This window comes from Musca autumnalis, unplaced genomic scaffold (assembly GCF_047663935.1).
Source record: "Musca autumnalis isolate F117 unplaced genomic scaffold, ASM4766393v1 scaffold_1, whole genome shotgun sequence".
Lineage (NCBI taxonomy): Eukaryota > Metazoa > Arthropoda > Insecta > Diptera > Muscidae > Musca > Musca autumnalis.
The window spans coordinates 309721673-309741463 of NW_027411644.1; the positions used below are offsets into that span (position 1 = coordinate 309721673).

General features: G+C 32.6%; 1 protein-coding gene across 24 annotated transcripts in view; it reads right to left on the reverse strand.

Annotated features, from left to right (window-relative positions):
* Positions 1-19791, reverse strand: part of Stat92E (Signal transducer and transcription activator Stat92E) — a 214738-nt gene that overhangs the window by 60902 nt on the left and 134045 nt on the right. For 19 of the 24 annotated variants that reach the window (XR_012409230.1, XR_012409221.1, XR_012409225.1 and 16 more), the window contains one exon: positions 13893-13941. Coding sequence is in view for 4 of the 24 variants with exons in the window: in XM_073962193.1 (XP_073818294.1) it covers positions 5955-6079 (125 nt within the window). In the remaining 20 variants the exon portion in view is untranslated. Of the gene's footprint in view, positions 1-5954; positions 6790-13892; positions 13942-19791 lie in introns of all 24 variants that reach the window. The other 5 variants (XR_012409220.1, XM_073962193.1, XM_073962189.1 and 2 more) reach the window with 1 other exon arrangement.

Genomic DNA, 19791 nt, shown 5'->3' on the forward strand with positions numbered 1-19791 from the left:
ACATGTCAGCGATATGCAATGTAATGGATGTAGAGAATGGGTGCATTTCCGAGAGTGCTCTGTCGCACCCAGCTGCTTGCTGCTCAAGAACATCGCCAACTTCGTCGTCGTCGGATTGCGAAATGCCCCCGAAGTCTCCCTAACAACAAATGCAGCATTTAATACCACAAGTTCAGTAATTCAATTGCAACGGTCTCCGCAAAAAGGTCAGCGAAATTGTGGACTTTATGAGTTAGAAAAACATCATGGTCGTCGCGATCCTGGAAAACGTTTTGCGGAAGCATCGCATAAGAAGCGGAGGAAGAGGACTTGCCTTCCTAATACACCAGTCTTTGCATACAGACCAATCCCGCTACGCTTACGCGGACGACTTAAACATGCTATCGAACGTTACACCCAATATTTTGGGATAGTTAGTGGTAAAGTACACCATCGACCAATATTTTCAGTAGGAGCTTCACTTCAGCCGTTCAAGTGATGAACAGTGTGGCAGTGGATTTAGCGGCGGATATTTTCATATTCCTCATATGGAAATGTCTACATAGCTGACCTAGTACAGTTGCTAGGTCAGCTATGTAGACATTTAACCTATCACATATGTCATCGACGATAGGGCCCGACGCCAAGATCGTACAATCATCCGCATACATTACGATCTCTATGCCGTCTGAAGGGTGTGGAATTTCAGAGTGGTAGAGGTTAAACAGTTCCGGAGATATCACCCCTCTTTGGGAACTCCCTGTTTCAATTTACGGGTTTCTTGTCTCTGAATTCCACAAACGACTGTGTCCGCACATATAGTTGATCACACAACGTTTCAAACACGGCTGGAGAGTAGTCTTCTCTATATCCTCGAAAAGCTTGGCATGTTGACAGTATCGAAGGCCTTCGATAGGTTAAGAGCCACCATGACTGTTCGGTCGCACGACCTGTTCTGATTCAAGCCTCATTTATCAGTCCCGTGGTCTCTGATGGAAAATTTGGTCTTATTTCGGGTATTCGACCAGCAGGTATGTAGCGAGCGGCTGCTGCAGTGATGATATCCCGGAAAGTTCTCTCAGCTACCCGAGGATATGAGGGGATGGACAGCTCTTTGAAGCGGTGATTGGTATAATCTCTGCCAATCAACTTTCCCATGGATCAAGAAAGTACGGCATTCAGAGGTTATGAAATCGGGTAAGCTATTTACGGAGACGATGATAGGATTGCCATGATACGTCATTTATCAGACCTAGTGCCACAATGGTGATATCTGGCGAGCTGTGGCAATGCAAAACATGGAGGTATGATTTTGCTCGGCCAGCGCTGTACTCCTCTGGTCATTACCTAGGACGGAATGCCAAAGCTCGTGATGAGCATTGAAGTCTCCTGGCACCAGACGGTTATTGCCCTCTAAAGGCGAACTAATAACGGGCATATAACGCCGGGCACAGTAGCTCCAAGCAGCTCTATCTCGGCAGTACCACACTTTACTGCTACCCCCATATATTCCATGTATGGGTCACTAGTGTCAAGCTCAAGCGGGATAGGTCTGTACTGGACAGACTGCTGTAGTAGGAAGGCAAGTCCTCCTCCTCAGCTTCTTGTGCGATCCTTCCGCAAAACGTTGTAACCATCACAATGTTACAAGCTACAGGTGGCGGTGAACGTTGTTTCCAGGATCGCGGCGACCATGATGTTTTTCGGACTCATAAAGTCCACATTCTCGTGACCTTATTGCGGAGACCATTGATGTTTTCGTGTCCGCCATTTTAGTAGGTGATTCATGCCAGGCTTTCGGATCATCATGCCAGGAAAAAAACATTATATCGTTGTAAATAGCTTAGGTGGTAAACATTTCAGAAGGATTATGGAACATCCCCTTAAACTGGACTTAAACACAAATTTTAAAATAAAAAAAAAAATTATTCGAAAGACTTGTCTGATATGCTTCTGAACTATTGTATCAGGAGGTATGGACTTGCTTAACGTAAAAAGATATATTTATAATTAGAACCACAGAACCGAAGGTAGTCCTCGATGAAAATTTCAAAACTATTCTCGAACAGCCCTTACACTGCGCTTACAAAAAAATGTCGAGGGAAGTACCCGAAGAAGTTTTTCATATATCGATCGACCTCTTGGAACTGACTAATGTCCGTCTGGAAGAAGTATTACGTTTTTATACCCTCAGCATTTATGCATACGGGCAAAATGTGCCTTATCGAAATAATTGTTTTAGACCCAAAGTATGTTTGGACGAAATCCGTTTCAGACAATTTGGAGTTGATTTAGCAATGTGCGTGCGTCTGTCTGTCTGGCTGGAGCGCACGATAACTCTCTCACGGATCTATTTCAGACAATTTGGAGTTGATTTAGCAATGTGCGTGCGTCTGTCTGTCTGGCTGGAGCGCACGATAACTCTCTCACGGATCTACCGATTCGGTCAAAAATTTGGCTTTCGTAAAATCTCGTCCAAGCTTAGTACAAGTTCGAAGATGGGTTATATCAGTCCCATTCCTTCGGGTACCTTCCCCACAAAAGTTCGAAAATGATCGGAAAATTTATGCGATACGATAACTCTTGAAGGGAGTAACAGATTTGGTCCATACTTTGCACATCGTGAAATTTCTACCAGACTTAGATGAGGTTCCAATATGGATCGGTCCACTCCTTCGGGTACCTCCCACAACAAATTTCGGAAAAGTTCAGTTTAGAACCTGCTCTCGAATCGCTTTGATTTTTGTTATAACAACTTGTTTTCACTGCCCCCCAAACGACGGTACAAGTTTCAATAGGGGCAAGTCCATACTTCTTGAGAAAATAGTTTGAAAGGTACAAAAAACCCCTAGGACACCGTGAGTATTGGTTGGAGCGCAAAATAACTCTCGAACGGATCCGCCGATTCGGTCCAAATTTTGGCCATCGTAATATTTGGTCCAAACTTAGTTTAAGTTCGTAGATAAGCAATATCGGACAACTCCTTGGGTTACCTCCACCACAAAAGCTTAAAAATGTTCGGAAAAATTTTACGCACGATAACTCTTGGAGGGAGTAACCTATTTGGTCCATACTTTACACATCCGAATATATCTACCAGATATAGATCAGGTTCGAATAAGGACTTTATTTGTACACTCCTTCCGGTGCCTTCCACACAAAATTTCGAATAAGTTCACTTTAAGACCTGCTCTCGAATCACTTGGGTTGTTTTTGAAGCAACTTACATTCGCTTCCTCAATTACAACGGTAAGTTTTTTTTTTCTGGGACAAGTCCATACTTATTGAGAAAGCAGCTCGAAAGGTGCAACAAACCCCTATGGCACCATATTTAGTGGCTGGAAAGCACGATAACTCTTGGACTGATCAACCGATTTGGACCAAAATTTGGCCTTCGTCATATTTTGTTCAAACTTAGTTTCAGTTCGCAGATGGTTAATACCGGCCCACAACTTCTGGTACTTGCCCCCAAATATTTAAACAGATTTTACTAAAATGGTATACACGATATCTCTTGAACGGGGCAACCAATATGGTCCAAACTTTGGATCTTCTAAAAGTTTGTCCAAACTTATTTTAACTTCTTAAATGGCGAAACCAAGAAATAAAAGTTGCAATTCGGGCCGCAAAAAATGAGCAATTAAATAAACAGTGCCAGGAAATTGAAAGACTCCAAATCCTACATGACGACTTCAATCTCCACAAAAAGTTAAAAGAGGCATCTGGAATATATTCAAAAAGATCATCTGCATTTATTTTCGACGAGAATAATACAGCCATATACGAAACTTCAGAGAAGAAGAAACACTGGAAAAAATATATTAGAAGTCTGTTCACAGATACCACAAGAACAGAAATGCATAACACAGATAGAGGAGCCAATTTTAGAGGAAGACGCATTACAGGAAGCGAATTAGATGTGGTCATAAATTCAATGAAAAACAACAAAGCTACCGGGCCGGATGAAGTCCCATCTGAATTATTTAAATTACTAGATGGAAGAAATAAACAACTATTGTTGAAATTATTCAACCAAATTTATGAAACAGGACAATACCCTCAAGATTGGCTGAAATCTACTTTTATTATGATTCCCAAGAAAAATAATGCGAAGACGTGCGGAGATTATAGATTAATAAGTCTTATGAGTCATGCCCTTAAAATATTCTTAAAGATAATACATAGGCGCTTCAAGGAAGGCATGGGAACTCGAGAGGCCCTACTTAGCTTCAATGTACTTATACAAAATTGCCGCGATGTACAAAAGGATGTATATATATATGTTTTGTCGACTACGAGAAGGCATTCGATACGGTCAACCATGACAAATTGATGGAAATTTTGATTTCAATTGGGTCAGAGTATAGCGATATAAAATGCATCAAAAACCTATACTGGCAACAGACAGCAAACATTCAAGTAGACGGTGAACTTACTGGAAATGTTCCAATTTCGAAAGGTGTAAGGCAGGGTTGCGTACTATCGCCTCTTCTGTTTAATTTATACTCCCAAAAAATATTTGAGGATTCAATATGTGCGAAAAACATCGGAATAAGAATAAACAACACAATTATAAACAATATACGTTATGCCGACGACACCACCCTAATTGCAAGCAGCCTCGCAGGACTACAAAAACTAATAGATGCTCTTGAACATGCCAGTACGTCATATGCCTTAAAAATTAATATAAAAAAGACAAAGTTCATGATTATAAGTAGAAGGGCATCGAATCCAACACTCCTTTAAGCATCAATGGTACTCAAATAGAAAGAGTCTCAACATTCAAATATCTCGGAGTTCAAATTAATGAAAACTGGGATCCATCAAAAGAAATAAAATGTCGAATTGAAATGGCAAGAAACTCTTTTCATAAATTTAGAAAAATATTAACGAGCCATGCCATAACTCTGGAAACAAAAAAACGATTTGTAAAATGCTACATATGATCAGTACTATTATACTCGGCAGAAACATGGACACTAAAAGCAGCAGACGAGAGAAGACTGCACTCGTTTGAGATTTGGATATACCGACGGATCTTAAAGATATCCTGGACAAATCACATCTCAAATAATGAAGTACTGAGACGAATGAATACCGAAAATCAAATTATCAGAACTATAAAGACGAGAAAAACTGCTTATTTGGGACACATTATGCGAAATAGAAAATATAATCTCCTCCAAGCTATTATAAGAACCAAAATTGAAGGTCGCAGACCAAGAGGAAGACGAGAAATAACATGGATGAAAAACATTCAGGAATGGACAGGACACCAAGATGAAATAAGCCTCTTAAGCGCCGCAAGAAACAGAGAACTAGCTATAATTGAATGAAATGATTTAACTTTATAATATGTAATTAAATAACTCTGTAATAATTAACATTGTATGATCGCTAATATCCGAATACGGATTTGCAATTAAAGAAGAAGAAATGGCGAATATCGGTCCTCTCCTTAGGGTACCTCCCCCACAAAAGTTTAACATTTGTGTTTAAGTGCAGTTTAGGGTCTGTTCGAAGATCCTTTGGAAGTGTATACCGATGCTGTTCGTTGTGGTCCTGTTTACAGCTACATTATGTTTTCCGTGGACAAGTCCATGTTTCCTGGCATACTGGTCCAAAAATTATACGAAATGACTAGTGGGCGCGATATCTATCGAAAAGATATGACTACCAAAATAAGATCCATTTCCATAATGGACTATGTCGGTCCATTCCTTCAAGCACCGACGTAGCCAGGGAAGCCCGTGAATAATATATTTGGGATACAATTTGAATGGGAATAACCAACACAAACTTTTGGCAGAATTCACTTTAACAATTTTGCGCCGTCTATGACTTGTGACAATTATAAAAATCTGTCAAAGTGATAAACAATGACAAAACCTACGAACTTTACGAAAACAAAGAAGTAATAAATTAAAAAATAATGAAGTTATTCTTTCGTTATTATAAACCCATATACTTACATAATTCTCTCCTCAATCCATGGTGCAAGATAGACGCGTATATCGGCCAATCCCTTTTCATCGTAGTACTGTATCATAGATTGTTTGATTTCCGGATTGCATGCAATTCGTTTCCACAGATTCATCGTGTGAAATTGTGTGTGTGTATGTGTGAACGAACGTTACTTAGGCTCGGAACGACGTCGTTGTTGCAAATAGCAAGAAGAAATCGTTTTAATTGACTTTTAGTCAAGTAAACAACTGGATTTACTTTCTCGCGGCTCTCTGATCTTTTTACGAAGAAACTTGACAGACCCCTTTTTCTTTCTATCAATCTCTTTGTTTTGGGTGTTTCTACTTAACCTTCTCTAATTTAGTATTGGTCCTTGTCCGTGAAGACGTCACAGGCAACATTTGTAACACACATATGGATTAAGGACAGCGTTACAACCGAATGAATATAAGAGTGAGTTTGGGGTCCGTGAGTATGGTTAGTTTTAATGATTTCGTTTCTCTTCTGCTTTCTCTTTTTGTTATATTTTCATAAAATATTTATTTTTTTCAGTTATTTTTTTGGCTTTTTAAGACATGGATGGATTTGTTTAATAAATGAAGATGGTGGTTGGTGGAAGTGGTTTTTGAGGTGTTGTTTTTTTTTATTTTTTTATTGTAGTTGATGGTTGTGATGGGGGGAGTAGTTGATGCGTGGTGCTCGTTTGTTTTGTGGTCTCCGATGGATGGCAAGCCAATGACTTCGTTATCCAATTATAGAGCTTTAGTGCTGATAAATCTGATATCAGTTCGGTTTATGATTACAAATTTTGGTTTTAATTTTGGAATGAAACACAAGTTGAGACTAAAATGAAACATGTGGAGAGAAAACATGAAATGATTAATTTATTAGTATGCCTGTATGAATGGAAGTATGTTGGTTTGATAAGTATGTAGTACATGAGTATGAAATAACATTAACAAGTTCGCGGACGCAAAAAAAATGACATCCAATTGTTCTCGAAATTTGTTCTTTTTGCACTTATTAATTATTAATATTATTATATTTTTTTATTGTATTATGGATATTTTTGAAATTATTCGAATTATGTACATCATTAATCACAAAAACTTGTATACAAGTAACACGGTGCTCTTGAACCAACTTTAAATGAAAGGAGCTTACACCTGGGAAGTTTTTGCGGATTCTGAAACTACAAGGTCCATAGATGAGAAAAATCAAAAACAAAAAAAATTAAACGCCGGAGTGTTTTTTAAATAAATTGAGGTCAAAGTTCATATTTTTAGGGTTTCACTATTTTGCTGGAAAGCCAAATGCTCTATCAAGATGGAACTACAGAAAATGTTATAGCAGTGAAAGATTGTCCTTTATATTTTCGTAGCTTTTTGAGATATATAAGTTCATATTTTTAGGGTTTCACTATTTTGCTGGAAAGCCAAATGCTCTATCAAGATGGAACTACAGAAAATGTTATAGCAGTGAAAGATTGTCCTTTATATTTTCGTAGCTTTTTGAGATATATAAGTTCATATTGCCATTTCGATAAGACTTACCGTTTTCAAGCAAATCGTGAAAACCTAACAAAACTATAAAAATGTGAATTTGACCGCGATTTTCTTTGAAAAGCGCTCCGACGCTTTTTTTGTTTTTTGATTTTTCTCATCTATGAACATTGTAGTTTCAGAATCCGCAAAAACTTCCCAGGTGTAAACTTCTTTCATTTAAAGTTGGTTCAAGATCACCGTGGTAAATGACTAAAAATTTACTTTGCATGTGAATGCTATAGCATTCATGTCCGCGAACGTGTTAAATAATATTGCAAATATGCCACAGATTATTTTTAGAGAAAGGTTTTTAATTAACTACCCTATGCGGTCTTAGGACGAAATCGAAAACCGGCCCCTTGGTATACGAATTACATTTTATATTTTATATTTTATATTTTATATTTTATATTTTATATTTTATATTTTATATTTTATATTTTATATTTTATATTTTATATTTTATATTTTATATTTTATATCTTATATTTTATATTTTATATTTTATATTTTATATTTTATATTTTATATTTTATATTTTATATTTTATATTTTATATTTTATATTTTACTAGGGGACCCGGCGAACTTCGTCTCGCAGTTTGTTAGGTACAGAACTTTATGGCTTTGGTTCAAACCTATAATACTATTATTGCTATCACCTTGTTCAATGGCAAATATTTCTTTGTTTTGAACTGTTTAGGACGATCTTTGAAGCAGATGCACATTAGATAATTGTACTTTCGACAATTGTCAGTTTGACGAAGAGAGAAGGTACTGAGAGGCAAAGTGTTTCTATTCTATTCTATTTACCCATTTAAAAGGTAAGCACCTTCGTCTGTTTTTATACCCTCCACCATAGTATGGAGGGTATATTTAGTTTGTTTTTCTGTTTGTAACACATCGAACTAATCATTTGCACATATATTCTTGATCAGGATAAAATTCTAAGACGATCTAGCCATGACGTCTGTCTGTCCGTCTATTGTAATCACTCTAGCGTTCGCAATAATTGAGGTAGAGCGCTATATTTTTGCACTCGAGCGTCTTTTTTTCCATAGACAGGTCAAGTTCAAAGATGGGTTATATCGGAACACTTTTTGGTATAGCCACCATATAACGCTACCTCCCGATTTTCGATGGGTTATATCGGAACACTTTTTGGTATAGCCCCCATATAACGCTGCCTCCCGATTTTCGGTATTTTGGGGATTTTAACTACATTTTTTGACCGAACTACCTGTAATTTCACGTTTGGGGTTTCCAGTGGTCACAAAACATCTCCACCAAAAACCGTCAACATAGGTCCATGTTTTGGTATAGCCTCCATATAACGGTACCTCCCGATTATCGGTATTTTGAGGATATTAGCTAAAATTTTTAACCGAACTACATGCAATTTGACAGTTGAGGTTCCTAGTTATCACAAAACATCTCCACCAAAAACTGTCAACATAGGTCCATGTTTTGTTAGAGCCCCTATATAACGGTACCTCCCGATTTTCTGTATTTTGTGGATTTTAATTACATTTCTTGACCGAACTATCTGTAATTTCAGGTTTGGGGTTCCCAAAGTATATCCACTAAAAAACAGTCAAGGTCCATGTTTTGGTATAGCCCCCATATAGCGGTACCTCCCGATTTTTGGTATTTTGAGTATTTTAGCTAAAATTGTTGATCGAACTACCTGTAATTTGACCGTTGAGGTTTCTAGTGATCAAAAATATCTCCACCAAAAACTGTCAACATAGGTCCATGTTTAGGTATAGCCCCCTTATAACTAACTGTACCTCCCGATTTTCACTTTTATATAGCCCCATATAAGGTTCCTTACCGATTGAGTACATTTTTTATGTTTTTTAACTTATTTAGGTATCAGAGGTCACAAAATATCTTCGTCTAAAATTGTGGACAGGAAAGAATATAATTATTCCGTTTAAGTTCAGAATATTTTATGGTGGAGGGTATAAAAAGATCGGCCCGGCCGAACTTAACGCCTTTTTACTTATTTTTTCTGACTTCTCTATTTAATGTGATCTCCCGAATTCTACTTGCACTGCAAATTCGGTATTAGATGCAATGGCTCTGGTAACTGGACAGAGCTATTCTATTAGTTGCCGTTCTTTGTGTGTTTCGGATGCTTGAACTCTTGTCACACTAACACGTGACTGTTGTCGATTTATTAATTAAATTTCGACGTAAATAACATAGTCAAATTAATATCACAAACTAATTAGCGATTAATAAGTATTTACCTACTTATGTCGCCGATAAAGAATATTTGTCAGATAATTTGACCAAAAAACCTCCAGTACCTCCGATTTCATGTTTTTTCCAATTTTGAATATCATCCTTTTTTGAATGACATACATACAGTGTACCAACAGTACCAATGTACATATGTATGTTTGTATGTATGTATTTGGCGGTTTGTAATTGCCTTCCAGCTCTGCGGGAACTAATTTGATTGAATTCATACTCCTTTTACAGTGGGGGCATCATTTTTTTTGTATCATGACAGAATCTAAACAGTATCAAAATATATCTGGTACAGCTTAAATATTATGCCGCATACATCGGAAGTTTATCTTTCGAAGATGTTTTTACTTACGGTTTAAAAGTATACATATATGCCACAACTTCACTTCCAATGAAATTACCTCGGAGCTCTTGATGTTTCAATTAACCCACCAATTTTGTGGATTTGTACCTTTTTCCTCAAAACCTTGGAAACCACTTTTGGCATTATCATCTTAGTCTTTTCAATCGGTATCTGACCGAAACCACCACTAATCTTTACAAACTCTAAACTAAGCCCTTTTAACCATTTTCACTGTTAATTTCCAAAAAAGACGCTTGAAAATAAATGAAAATCGATTTGATTGTGAATAAAAAATTCTATACAACTTTCAAAAAGTAGGTGCAAATACAATTTTCGCCAAAAACTGTCCAAATAACCCTGCAAAAGGCTATAATATAAACATGGTCTAAGCCCTCTCCTTTTAAACATTTTCGCTGTAAATTTCCTAAAAAGACGCTTGAAAATAAATGAAAATCGATTGATTGTGAATAAAAAATTCTGTACAACTTTCAAAAATTTACAAAACAGAGGCAAATGAGTGTCAAGGTATACTCCAAACGCGAAGCTCGATAGAAATTTGTGGAAAAATTGACTTAATTGAAAAAATATTTTTGCAAATTTTTCGCAAATTTTCGCGATTTTTTTAGGTTTTATCCTTTTCTGCCATGAGACCATTCCGAATTGGTGCGAATTGTCAAAATCTGTTCACCCGTTCTTGAGTTATAAGCGTAGTAACTAACATCATCCTTTTTTATATATATAGATATTTTATATTTTATATTTTATATTTTATATTTTATATTTTATATTTTATATTTTATATTTTATATTTTATATTTTATATTTTATATTTTATATTTTATATTTTATATTTTATATTTTATATTTTATATTTTATATTTTATATTTTATATTTTATATTTTATATTTTATATTTTATATTTTATATTTTATATTTTATATTTTATATTTTATATTTTATATTTTATATTTTATATTTTATATTTTATATTTTATATTTTATATTTTATATTTTATATTTTATATTTTATATTTTATATTTTATATTTTATATTTTATATTTTATATTTTATATTTTATATTTTATATTTTATATTTTATATTTTATATTTTATATTTTATATTTTATATTTTATATTTTATATTTTATATTTTATATTTTATATTTTATATTTTATATTTTATATTTTATATTTTATATTTTATATTTTATATTTTATATTTTATATTTTATATTTTATATTTTATATTTTATATTTTATATTTTATATTTTATATTTTATATTTTATATTTTATATTTTATATTTTATATTTTATATTTTATATTTTATATTTTATATTTTATATTTTATATTTTATATTTTATATTTTATATTTTATATTTTATATTTTATATTTTATATTTTATATTTTATATTTTATATTTTATATTTTATATTTTATATTTTATATTTTATATTTTATATTTTATATTTTATATTTTATATTTTATATTTTATATTTTATATTTTATATTTTATATTTTATATTTTATATTTTATATTTTATATTTTATATTTTATATTTTATATTTTATATTTTATATTTTATATTTTATATTTTATATTTTATATTTTATATTTTATATTTTATATTTTATATTTTATATTTTATATTTTATATTTTATATTTTATATTTTATATTTTATATTTTATATTTTATATTTTATATTTTATATTTTATATTTTATATTTTATATTTTATATTTTATATTTTATATTTTATATTTTATATTTTATATTTTATATTTTATATTTTATATTTTATATTTTATATTTTATATTTTATATTTTATATTTTATATTTTATATTTTATATTTTATATTTTATATTTTATATTTTATATTTTATATTTTATATTTTATATTTTATATTTTATATTTTATATTTTATATTTTATATTTTATATTTTATATTTTATATTTTATATTTTATATTTTATATTTTATATTTTATATTTTATATTTTATATTTTATATTTTATATTTTATATTTTATATTTTATATTTTATATTTTATATTTTATATTTTATATTTTATATTTTATATTTTATATTTTATATTTTATATTTTATATTTTATATTTTATATTTTATATTTTATATTTTATATTTTATATTTTATATTTTATATTTTATATTTTATATTTTATATTTTATATTTTATATTTTATATTTTATATTTTATATTTTATATTTTATATTTTATATTTTATATTTTATATTTTATATTTTATATTTTATATTTTATATTTTATATTTTATATTTTATATTTTATATTTTATATTTTATATTTTATATTTTATATTTTATATTTTATATTTTATATTTTATATTTTATATTTTATATTTTATATTTTATATTTTATATTTTATATTTTATATTTTATATTTTATATTTTATATTTTATATTTTATATTTTATATTTTATATTTTATATTTTATATTTTATATTTTATATTTTATATTTTATATTTTATATTTTATATTTTATATTTTATATTTTATATTTTATATTTTATATTTTATATTTTATATTTTATATTTTATATTTTATATTTTATATTTTATATTTTATATTTTATATTTTATATTTTATATTTTATATTTTATATTTTATATTTTATATTTTATATTTTATATTTTATATTTTATATTTTATATTTTATATTTTATATTTTATATTTTATATTTTATATTTTATATTTTATATTTTATATTTTATATTTTATATTTTATATTTTATATTTTATATTTTATATTTTATATTTTATATTTTATATTTTATATTTTATATTTTATATTTTATATTTTATATTTTATATTTTATATTTTATATTTTATATTTTATATTTTATATTTTATATTTTATATTTTATATTTTATATTTTATATTTTATATTTTATATTTTATATTTTATATTTTATATTTTATATTTTATATTTTATATTTTATATTTTATATTTTATATTTTATATTTTATATTTTATATTTTATATTTTATATTTTATATTTTATATTTTATATTTTATATTTTATATTTTATATTTTATATTTTATATTTTATATTTTATATTTTATATTTTATATTTTATATTTTATATTTTATATTTTATATTTTATATTTTATATTTTATATTTTATATTTTATATTTTATATTTTATATTTTATATTTTATATTTTATATTTTATATTTTATATTTTATATTTTATATTTTATATTTTATATTTTATATTTTATATTTTATATTTTATATTTTATATTTTATATTTTATATTTTATATTTTATATTTTATATTTTATATTTTATATTTTTATATTATATATTATATATTTTTTTTATATTATATTTTTTATTTTTTATATTATATTTTATATTTTTTATATTTTATTTTATATTTTACAGATTTAGAATTGGTGTTGAAACTTAGGTCAATGTCCACACAAGTCTGAAACCCCCTATATAAAAAAGTTTTAGTGAACAAGAATTTCGGTCTTTTATCAACCCATATGGGGGTTTCTACGTTTTCAATGTCAAATCGAAAATTCAAAATCGACTGCTATTTTTGTACTTGTTGTTGTTTCGCTATTGCATCCACCTTTATTATTTTATTATGTCTATAACAATAAAAATGTCATCACAGCTTTTGACAGAACACACCTTAAGTGGTGTTGGGCATAATATGATCCGGTTTGAATACATCACTTATGTATATACTTATTTTAGTTAAAAGTATAAAATGCACATAACCTTACCTTTACTTCAACAAACAGCTGCAGCGCCCAATTTTTTCTTGTTTATAATCTAAAATAAAAGTAGGAAAAATTAATATTTAGTAATTTACAAAACATTTGTTTAACAACTATGTATAATTAAATATGTACATTTATGTGTAACGTATCATTTTTCTTTTGTTCTTTAAAATGTGTAAACATTCAAAAAATCGATTTTATTGTAATCCGACGATTTAAACAAAAAAATACAACCCAAACAGATTAGCCAACAATGCAGGGATGTCCAGCAATAACAAAAAATAAACAACAAACCGTCTCAAATATCGATTAGCCATAATTCTTGGTAAAAATAATCGGACAAACAACAACAAAAAATACGGCAAACAAGTTAAAGAATACGGGGAAATGAAATACATAACAAACACGGCGAAGGTAAACTACAAACACGTGCTGTTTGATTGGACGAAAATAGAGAAAAAAGAAGACAAAAATGTAATCGTATTCATAACAAAGTTTCCATAGCTGGCCACAAACGGCCAGGTTAAAAAGCCCCTCCACCCCCTTCGCTTTGCTTGAGAATCACAAACTATAGTTTGGAAGTTTTTGACAAAGACGATTGTATGATTTACATTACATTCACGCATAGTCTCTTCAATTCCGCCTAAAAACAAAAACATGACCACCACCCACTTGTGACTGTTATCCTCAACAATGAATAAAATAATAAAAAGGTCATTATGGACCAAACCATTCTGGAAACAAGAATAAAGCACAAAACCACTAATTAGATGAGGCTAAATTATTTAGTGGAGAGCAAAGAAATACAACAGGTAGTTTGTTCTTATGCCATAGTTCGGAAATGAATACAGGTAGGAAATAAATAATGGAGAGAGAGTGGATAGGCAAACATATTAGGCAGTAACTTCATGTGACCGACAAAATGTATGTGGATAATATTTATTTGGGTCCCGCTACTAAAGCCTGGCAAGGATGCCAGCAAAAGTGGACCATATAGGCTGATCTCACTTTTGTCACAAATAGCAGAGATACTTGGAGTGTTAATCCTCCCACGCCATTTTCACACATATTACCAGAACAGGACGTGCCGCAGCAGAACATTGCTGCTAGCATACGTGGAATTCAGAAACAAGAAGTTTAAACCCCGAGGAGGGAAGAAGGTAGCTCCTATAGGAGGTGTGATATCTCCCGAGCTCGTTAAACGCAAACTTTCTGAAAGCCCAAAGATTTGAGGTCCAAAGATCCAAAGGAAAACCTCTAGATCAACTGACATATCAGACAGTTTTGAGTGGTGTTTATATTGATGGAATCGCAGGGGCTATAAGAGCCTATCGTAGGAATACCGTCCTCGGAGATCACTCACCATCAGAGGCAGCGGAAGAATGCTGTCCAGGCAAACGAGAGAAACGGTCATCTCAATTCTTATTGGAGTAATTCTATCTTTCTGAGACAATGGCCCAAAAACGCCTGCCGGTACCAAATAAAGTGGGTAGTACGTAAGATAACCCTCGAAGGTAGAAACGGATTTGGTGCAAATGTTGTACAATGTATTTTTTACTGATTCGGATTATTGCCGAATATTGACTACATCGGACCACTCTTTCGGGTACCTCCCATATAAAGTTTGCAAAAAGTCCAAGGACTCGTCTCGGATCGTTTGGAACATTTTTGGAAACATGTTGTGCATGCGGCCTTAGTTATAACGGTACAAGTACAAATCTTTCGGGGACAAGTCCATACTTCTTGAGAAATTAGCCCAAAACTAAAAAAAACCCCTATAGACGTCAGAAGTATTTTGTTTACTGAGGTACGAGGCTGAGGGAATATATGGAACTTGTTATACCCTCCCACAACGAGTTAGTTGTATTGAAGAAGACTAAATACCCAATTTCAGAAAGTTCGGTAAAGCAATGTGGCTAACCCCTAAAATACCGAATTTCGGGAGGTACCGTTCCATGGGGGCTATATCAAAACGTCGATCTATACCTGCAAAATTTCTGGCGGAAAGTTTTTAGACTAAAGCAAGACTAAATACCAAATTTCCTATATTTCGGAAAACCTTTAAGATACTGAAAATCAAGAGGTACGCTTCTGTGGGGAATATAGAAACCAGCGGACCTATACTGATAATTCTCTTCTGCAATATTTTATAACCCCATGGAAGACTTAATAAAAAAATTTCAGCCTTTCGGTGGGGTATTGCCGTCACAACCTTCAGAATTACGAAAATCTGGAGGTACCGTTCTATGGAGGCTATATCGAAACGTGGACCTACACCGACGAATTTCAGTCAGAAAGGCTATTACCGCCAACAAACACATAACTTCAGCCATACCGTCAAAATACCGAAAATCGGGTGGTACCGTTCTATGGGGGCTATATGAAGGCGTGTACATATGCCGACAAATTTCATATGGAACGTTTAATACCTCAAATGAGGACCAAATACCAAATATCAGCAATTTCGGTGGAATATTGATATTGGAATCCTCCAAAATGTAGGAAATAGAGAGATATCGTTCTATGAGGGCTATACTAAGGCGTAGACCTACACCGACAAATTTCTGAGGGAAAGTTTTGTATCACCAACGAAGACTAAATTCCAAATTTCAGCCATTTCGGTGGGATATTGAGACAACAAGCTTCAAAATACGGAAAATCGGTTGGTACCGTTCTATGGGAACTATACTAAGGCGTGGACATGTACAGACAAATTTCATATAGAACGTTTAAAACCCCAAATGAAGACCAATTTCAGCAATTTCGGTGTGATAATGAGGCTAAAACCTTCACAATAACGGAAATAGAGAGGTACAGTTCTAATGGGGCTATACTTAGGCGTAGACCTATACGGACAAATTTCATATGGAACGTTTAATACCCTAAATGAAGACCAAATAGCAAATTTCAGCTATTTCGGTGAATTATTGTGGCCACAACCTTCAAAATACCAAAAATCGGGAGGCACCGTTCTATGGGGGATATATTGAGGCGTGGACCAACATATACCTCAAATGAAGACCAAATACCAAATTTCAGCGATTTCTGTGGAATATTGAGAACACAACCTCCAAAATATAGGATATAGGGAGTTACCGTTCTATGGGGGCTATACTAAGGCGTGGGCCTGTACCGAACAGTACCGAACGAAGAATAAATACCAAATTTCCGCAATTTCTGATGAATATTGAGGCCACAACCATCAAAACACCGAAAATAGGCAGGTAGCTTTCTATGGGGGCTATACTAGGGCGTGGACCTGTACCCACAAGTTTCGGGGGGAAAGACTAAATACTAAATTTCAGCCATTTCGGTGGTTTACTGTGGCCACAAATTTCAAAGTACCGAAAATCAGGAGGTAGCGTTCTATGGGGACAATATGATGGCGTGGACCTATACCGACAAATTTCTGGGGGAAAGTTGTATACCCCCAACGAAGACTAAGTGCCACATTTCAGCCATTTCGGTGAGATAATGAGGCTAAAGCCTTAAAAATAGCGGAAATAGGGAGGTACCGTTCTATGGGGGCTATACTAGGGCGTGGACCTGTACCGACAAATTTCATATGGATCGATTAATACCCCAAATAAGACCAAATGCCAAATTTTAGTCATTTCGTTGGATTATTGTGGTCACACTCTTCAAAAATAGGGAGGTACCGTTATAGGGGGGCTATACTAAGGCGTGGACCTGTACCGACAAATTTCATATGGAACATTTAATACCTCAAGTGAAAACAAAATACCAAATTTCAGCAATTTCGGTGGATTATTGTGGCCACAAAATACCGAAAATCGGGTGGTACCGTTCTATGGGGCTATATTAAGGCGTGGACTTGTACCGACAAATTTCTTATGGAACGTTTAATACACGAAATGAAGACCAAATACCAAATTTCAGCTATTTCGGAGGATTATTGTGGCCACAACCTTCAAATTACCGAAGGTACCGACAATATGAAGGCGTGGACCTATACCGACAAATTGCTGGGGGAAAACTGTATACCCCCAACTAAGTACCAAATTCAGCCATTTCGGTGTGATAATGAGGCTAAAACCTTCAAAATACCGAAAATCGGGTGGTACCGTTGTATGGAACTATATCAAAACGTGGACCGATATAGCCCATTTGCAATACCAACATCCTACTCAAAGAGTGGCATAACTCAAAAAACGCGTTTTCTGAGTTAGCAATTTCTATTTTTATACCCTCAGCTTTTAGGCAAAAAGGGCAATACACTTTGATACGAAAAATATCTGTCTGTCTGGCTTGTGCGCACGATAACTCTCGAACCAAATTTTGGGTATCGTACTATTTTGTCCAAACTTAGTTTAAGTTCGAAGATGGACCATATCGGTCCACTCCTTCTGGTACCTGCCCCACAAAAGTTCAAAATTTTTTCTGTAAAATGGTCTGAACGATAACTCTTGAAGGGAGCAATCGATTTGGTCAAAACTTTGCACATCGTATTATTACTTTCAGATATAGATCTGGTTCGAATATGAACTATATCTGTTCACTCCTTCGAGTAACTCCCACACAAAATTCGGATAAAGTGAAGTTTAAGAGCTTCTCACGGATCGTTTTGAAATTTTGTTCAGCAAGTTTTTTGTGGCTCCCTTTATGACGGTAGAATTTTTTTCTTGTGGAATTCCATACTTCCTGAGATATTCGCCTAAAAGCTCCAAGAAACCCTGACGGCACCAACCAAAATGGCAAATCCGCAAGATAACCCTCGCAGGGAGTTTTTGATTGATGCAGGCTTTGCACATCGTATTATTTTATCCAGTCATTTATCAGGTTGGAATATGGATTGTATCGGTCCACTCCTTCGGGTACCTCCTACACAAAATTCGGATAAAGTGAAGTTTAAGGGCTCCTCTCGGATGGATTTGCAATTTTTTTCAGTAAGTTTTTCTTGCGGCTCCCTTTATGAAGGTACAATTTTTTTCTTGCGGAAGTCCATACTTCCTGAGATATTGGCCTAAAAGCTCCAAGAAACCCTGACGGCACCAACCAAAATGGCAAATCCGCAAGAAATTCGTCGCAGGGCGTTTTTGATTGATGCAGGCTTTGCACATCGTATTATTTCATCCAATCCAGTATGGAATTGAAATATAGACTATATCGGTCCATTCCTTCGGGTACCTCCCACACAAAATTCGGATAAAGTGAAGTTTAGGAGCTCCTCGCGTATCGTTTTGAAATTATTTTCAGTAAGTTTTTTTTTTTGTGGCTCGCTTTACGACTGTACAATTTTTTGCCGGATTAAGTCAATAATTCCTGAGATATTGGTCTAAAAGCTCCAAGAAACCCTGACGGCACCAACCAAAATGGCAAATCCGTAAGATAATCCTCGCAGGGAGTTTTTGATTGATTCAGGCTTTGCGCATTGTATTATTTCATCCAGTCCAGTATGGGATTGAAATATAGACTATATCGGTCCATTTCTTCGGGTACCTCCCACACAAAATTCGGATAAAGTGAAGTTTAGGAGCTTCTCTCGCATCGTTTTGACTCTTTTTCAGAAGATAGTTGGATCGGCCTCATTTACAATGGTAAAAAAAGCTTCAAAACCCTGTCGGATATTGTGCAAGATAACTCTAAAACTTTTTCAAAAATTTCTTTCAAACTTACACGGTGCGCCTTAACTAATTTTAAATGGAAGGTGCTTACACCTGTTAAGTTTTTGCAGATTCTGAAACTACAATGCTCATAGATGAGAAATCTCAAGAAACAAAAAAATCGCCGGAGGGATTTTCAAATAAATCGCGATTTAAGTTCACATTTTAGGGGTTCTTTAGGTTTTCACGATTTTGCTTGGAAACCGCGAGTCCTATGTAAATGGGGCTAAGGAAAATTTTGTAGCTGTGAAAATTCTCCACAAGATTGACATGTATGA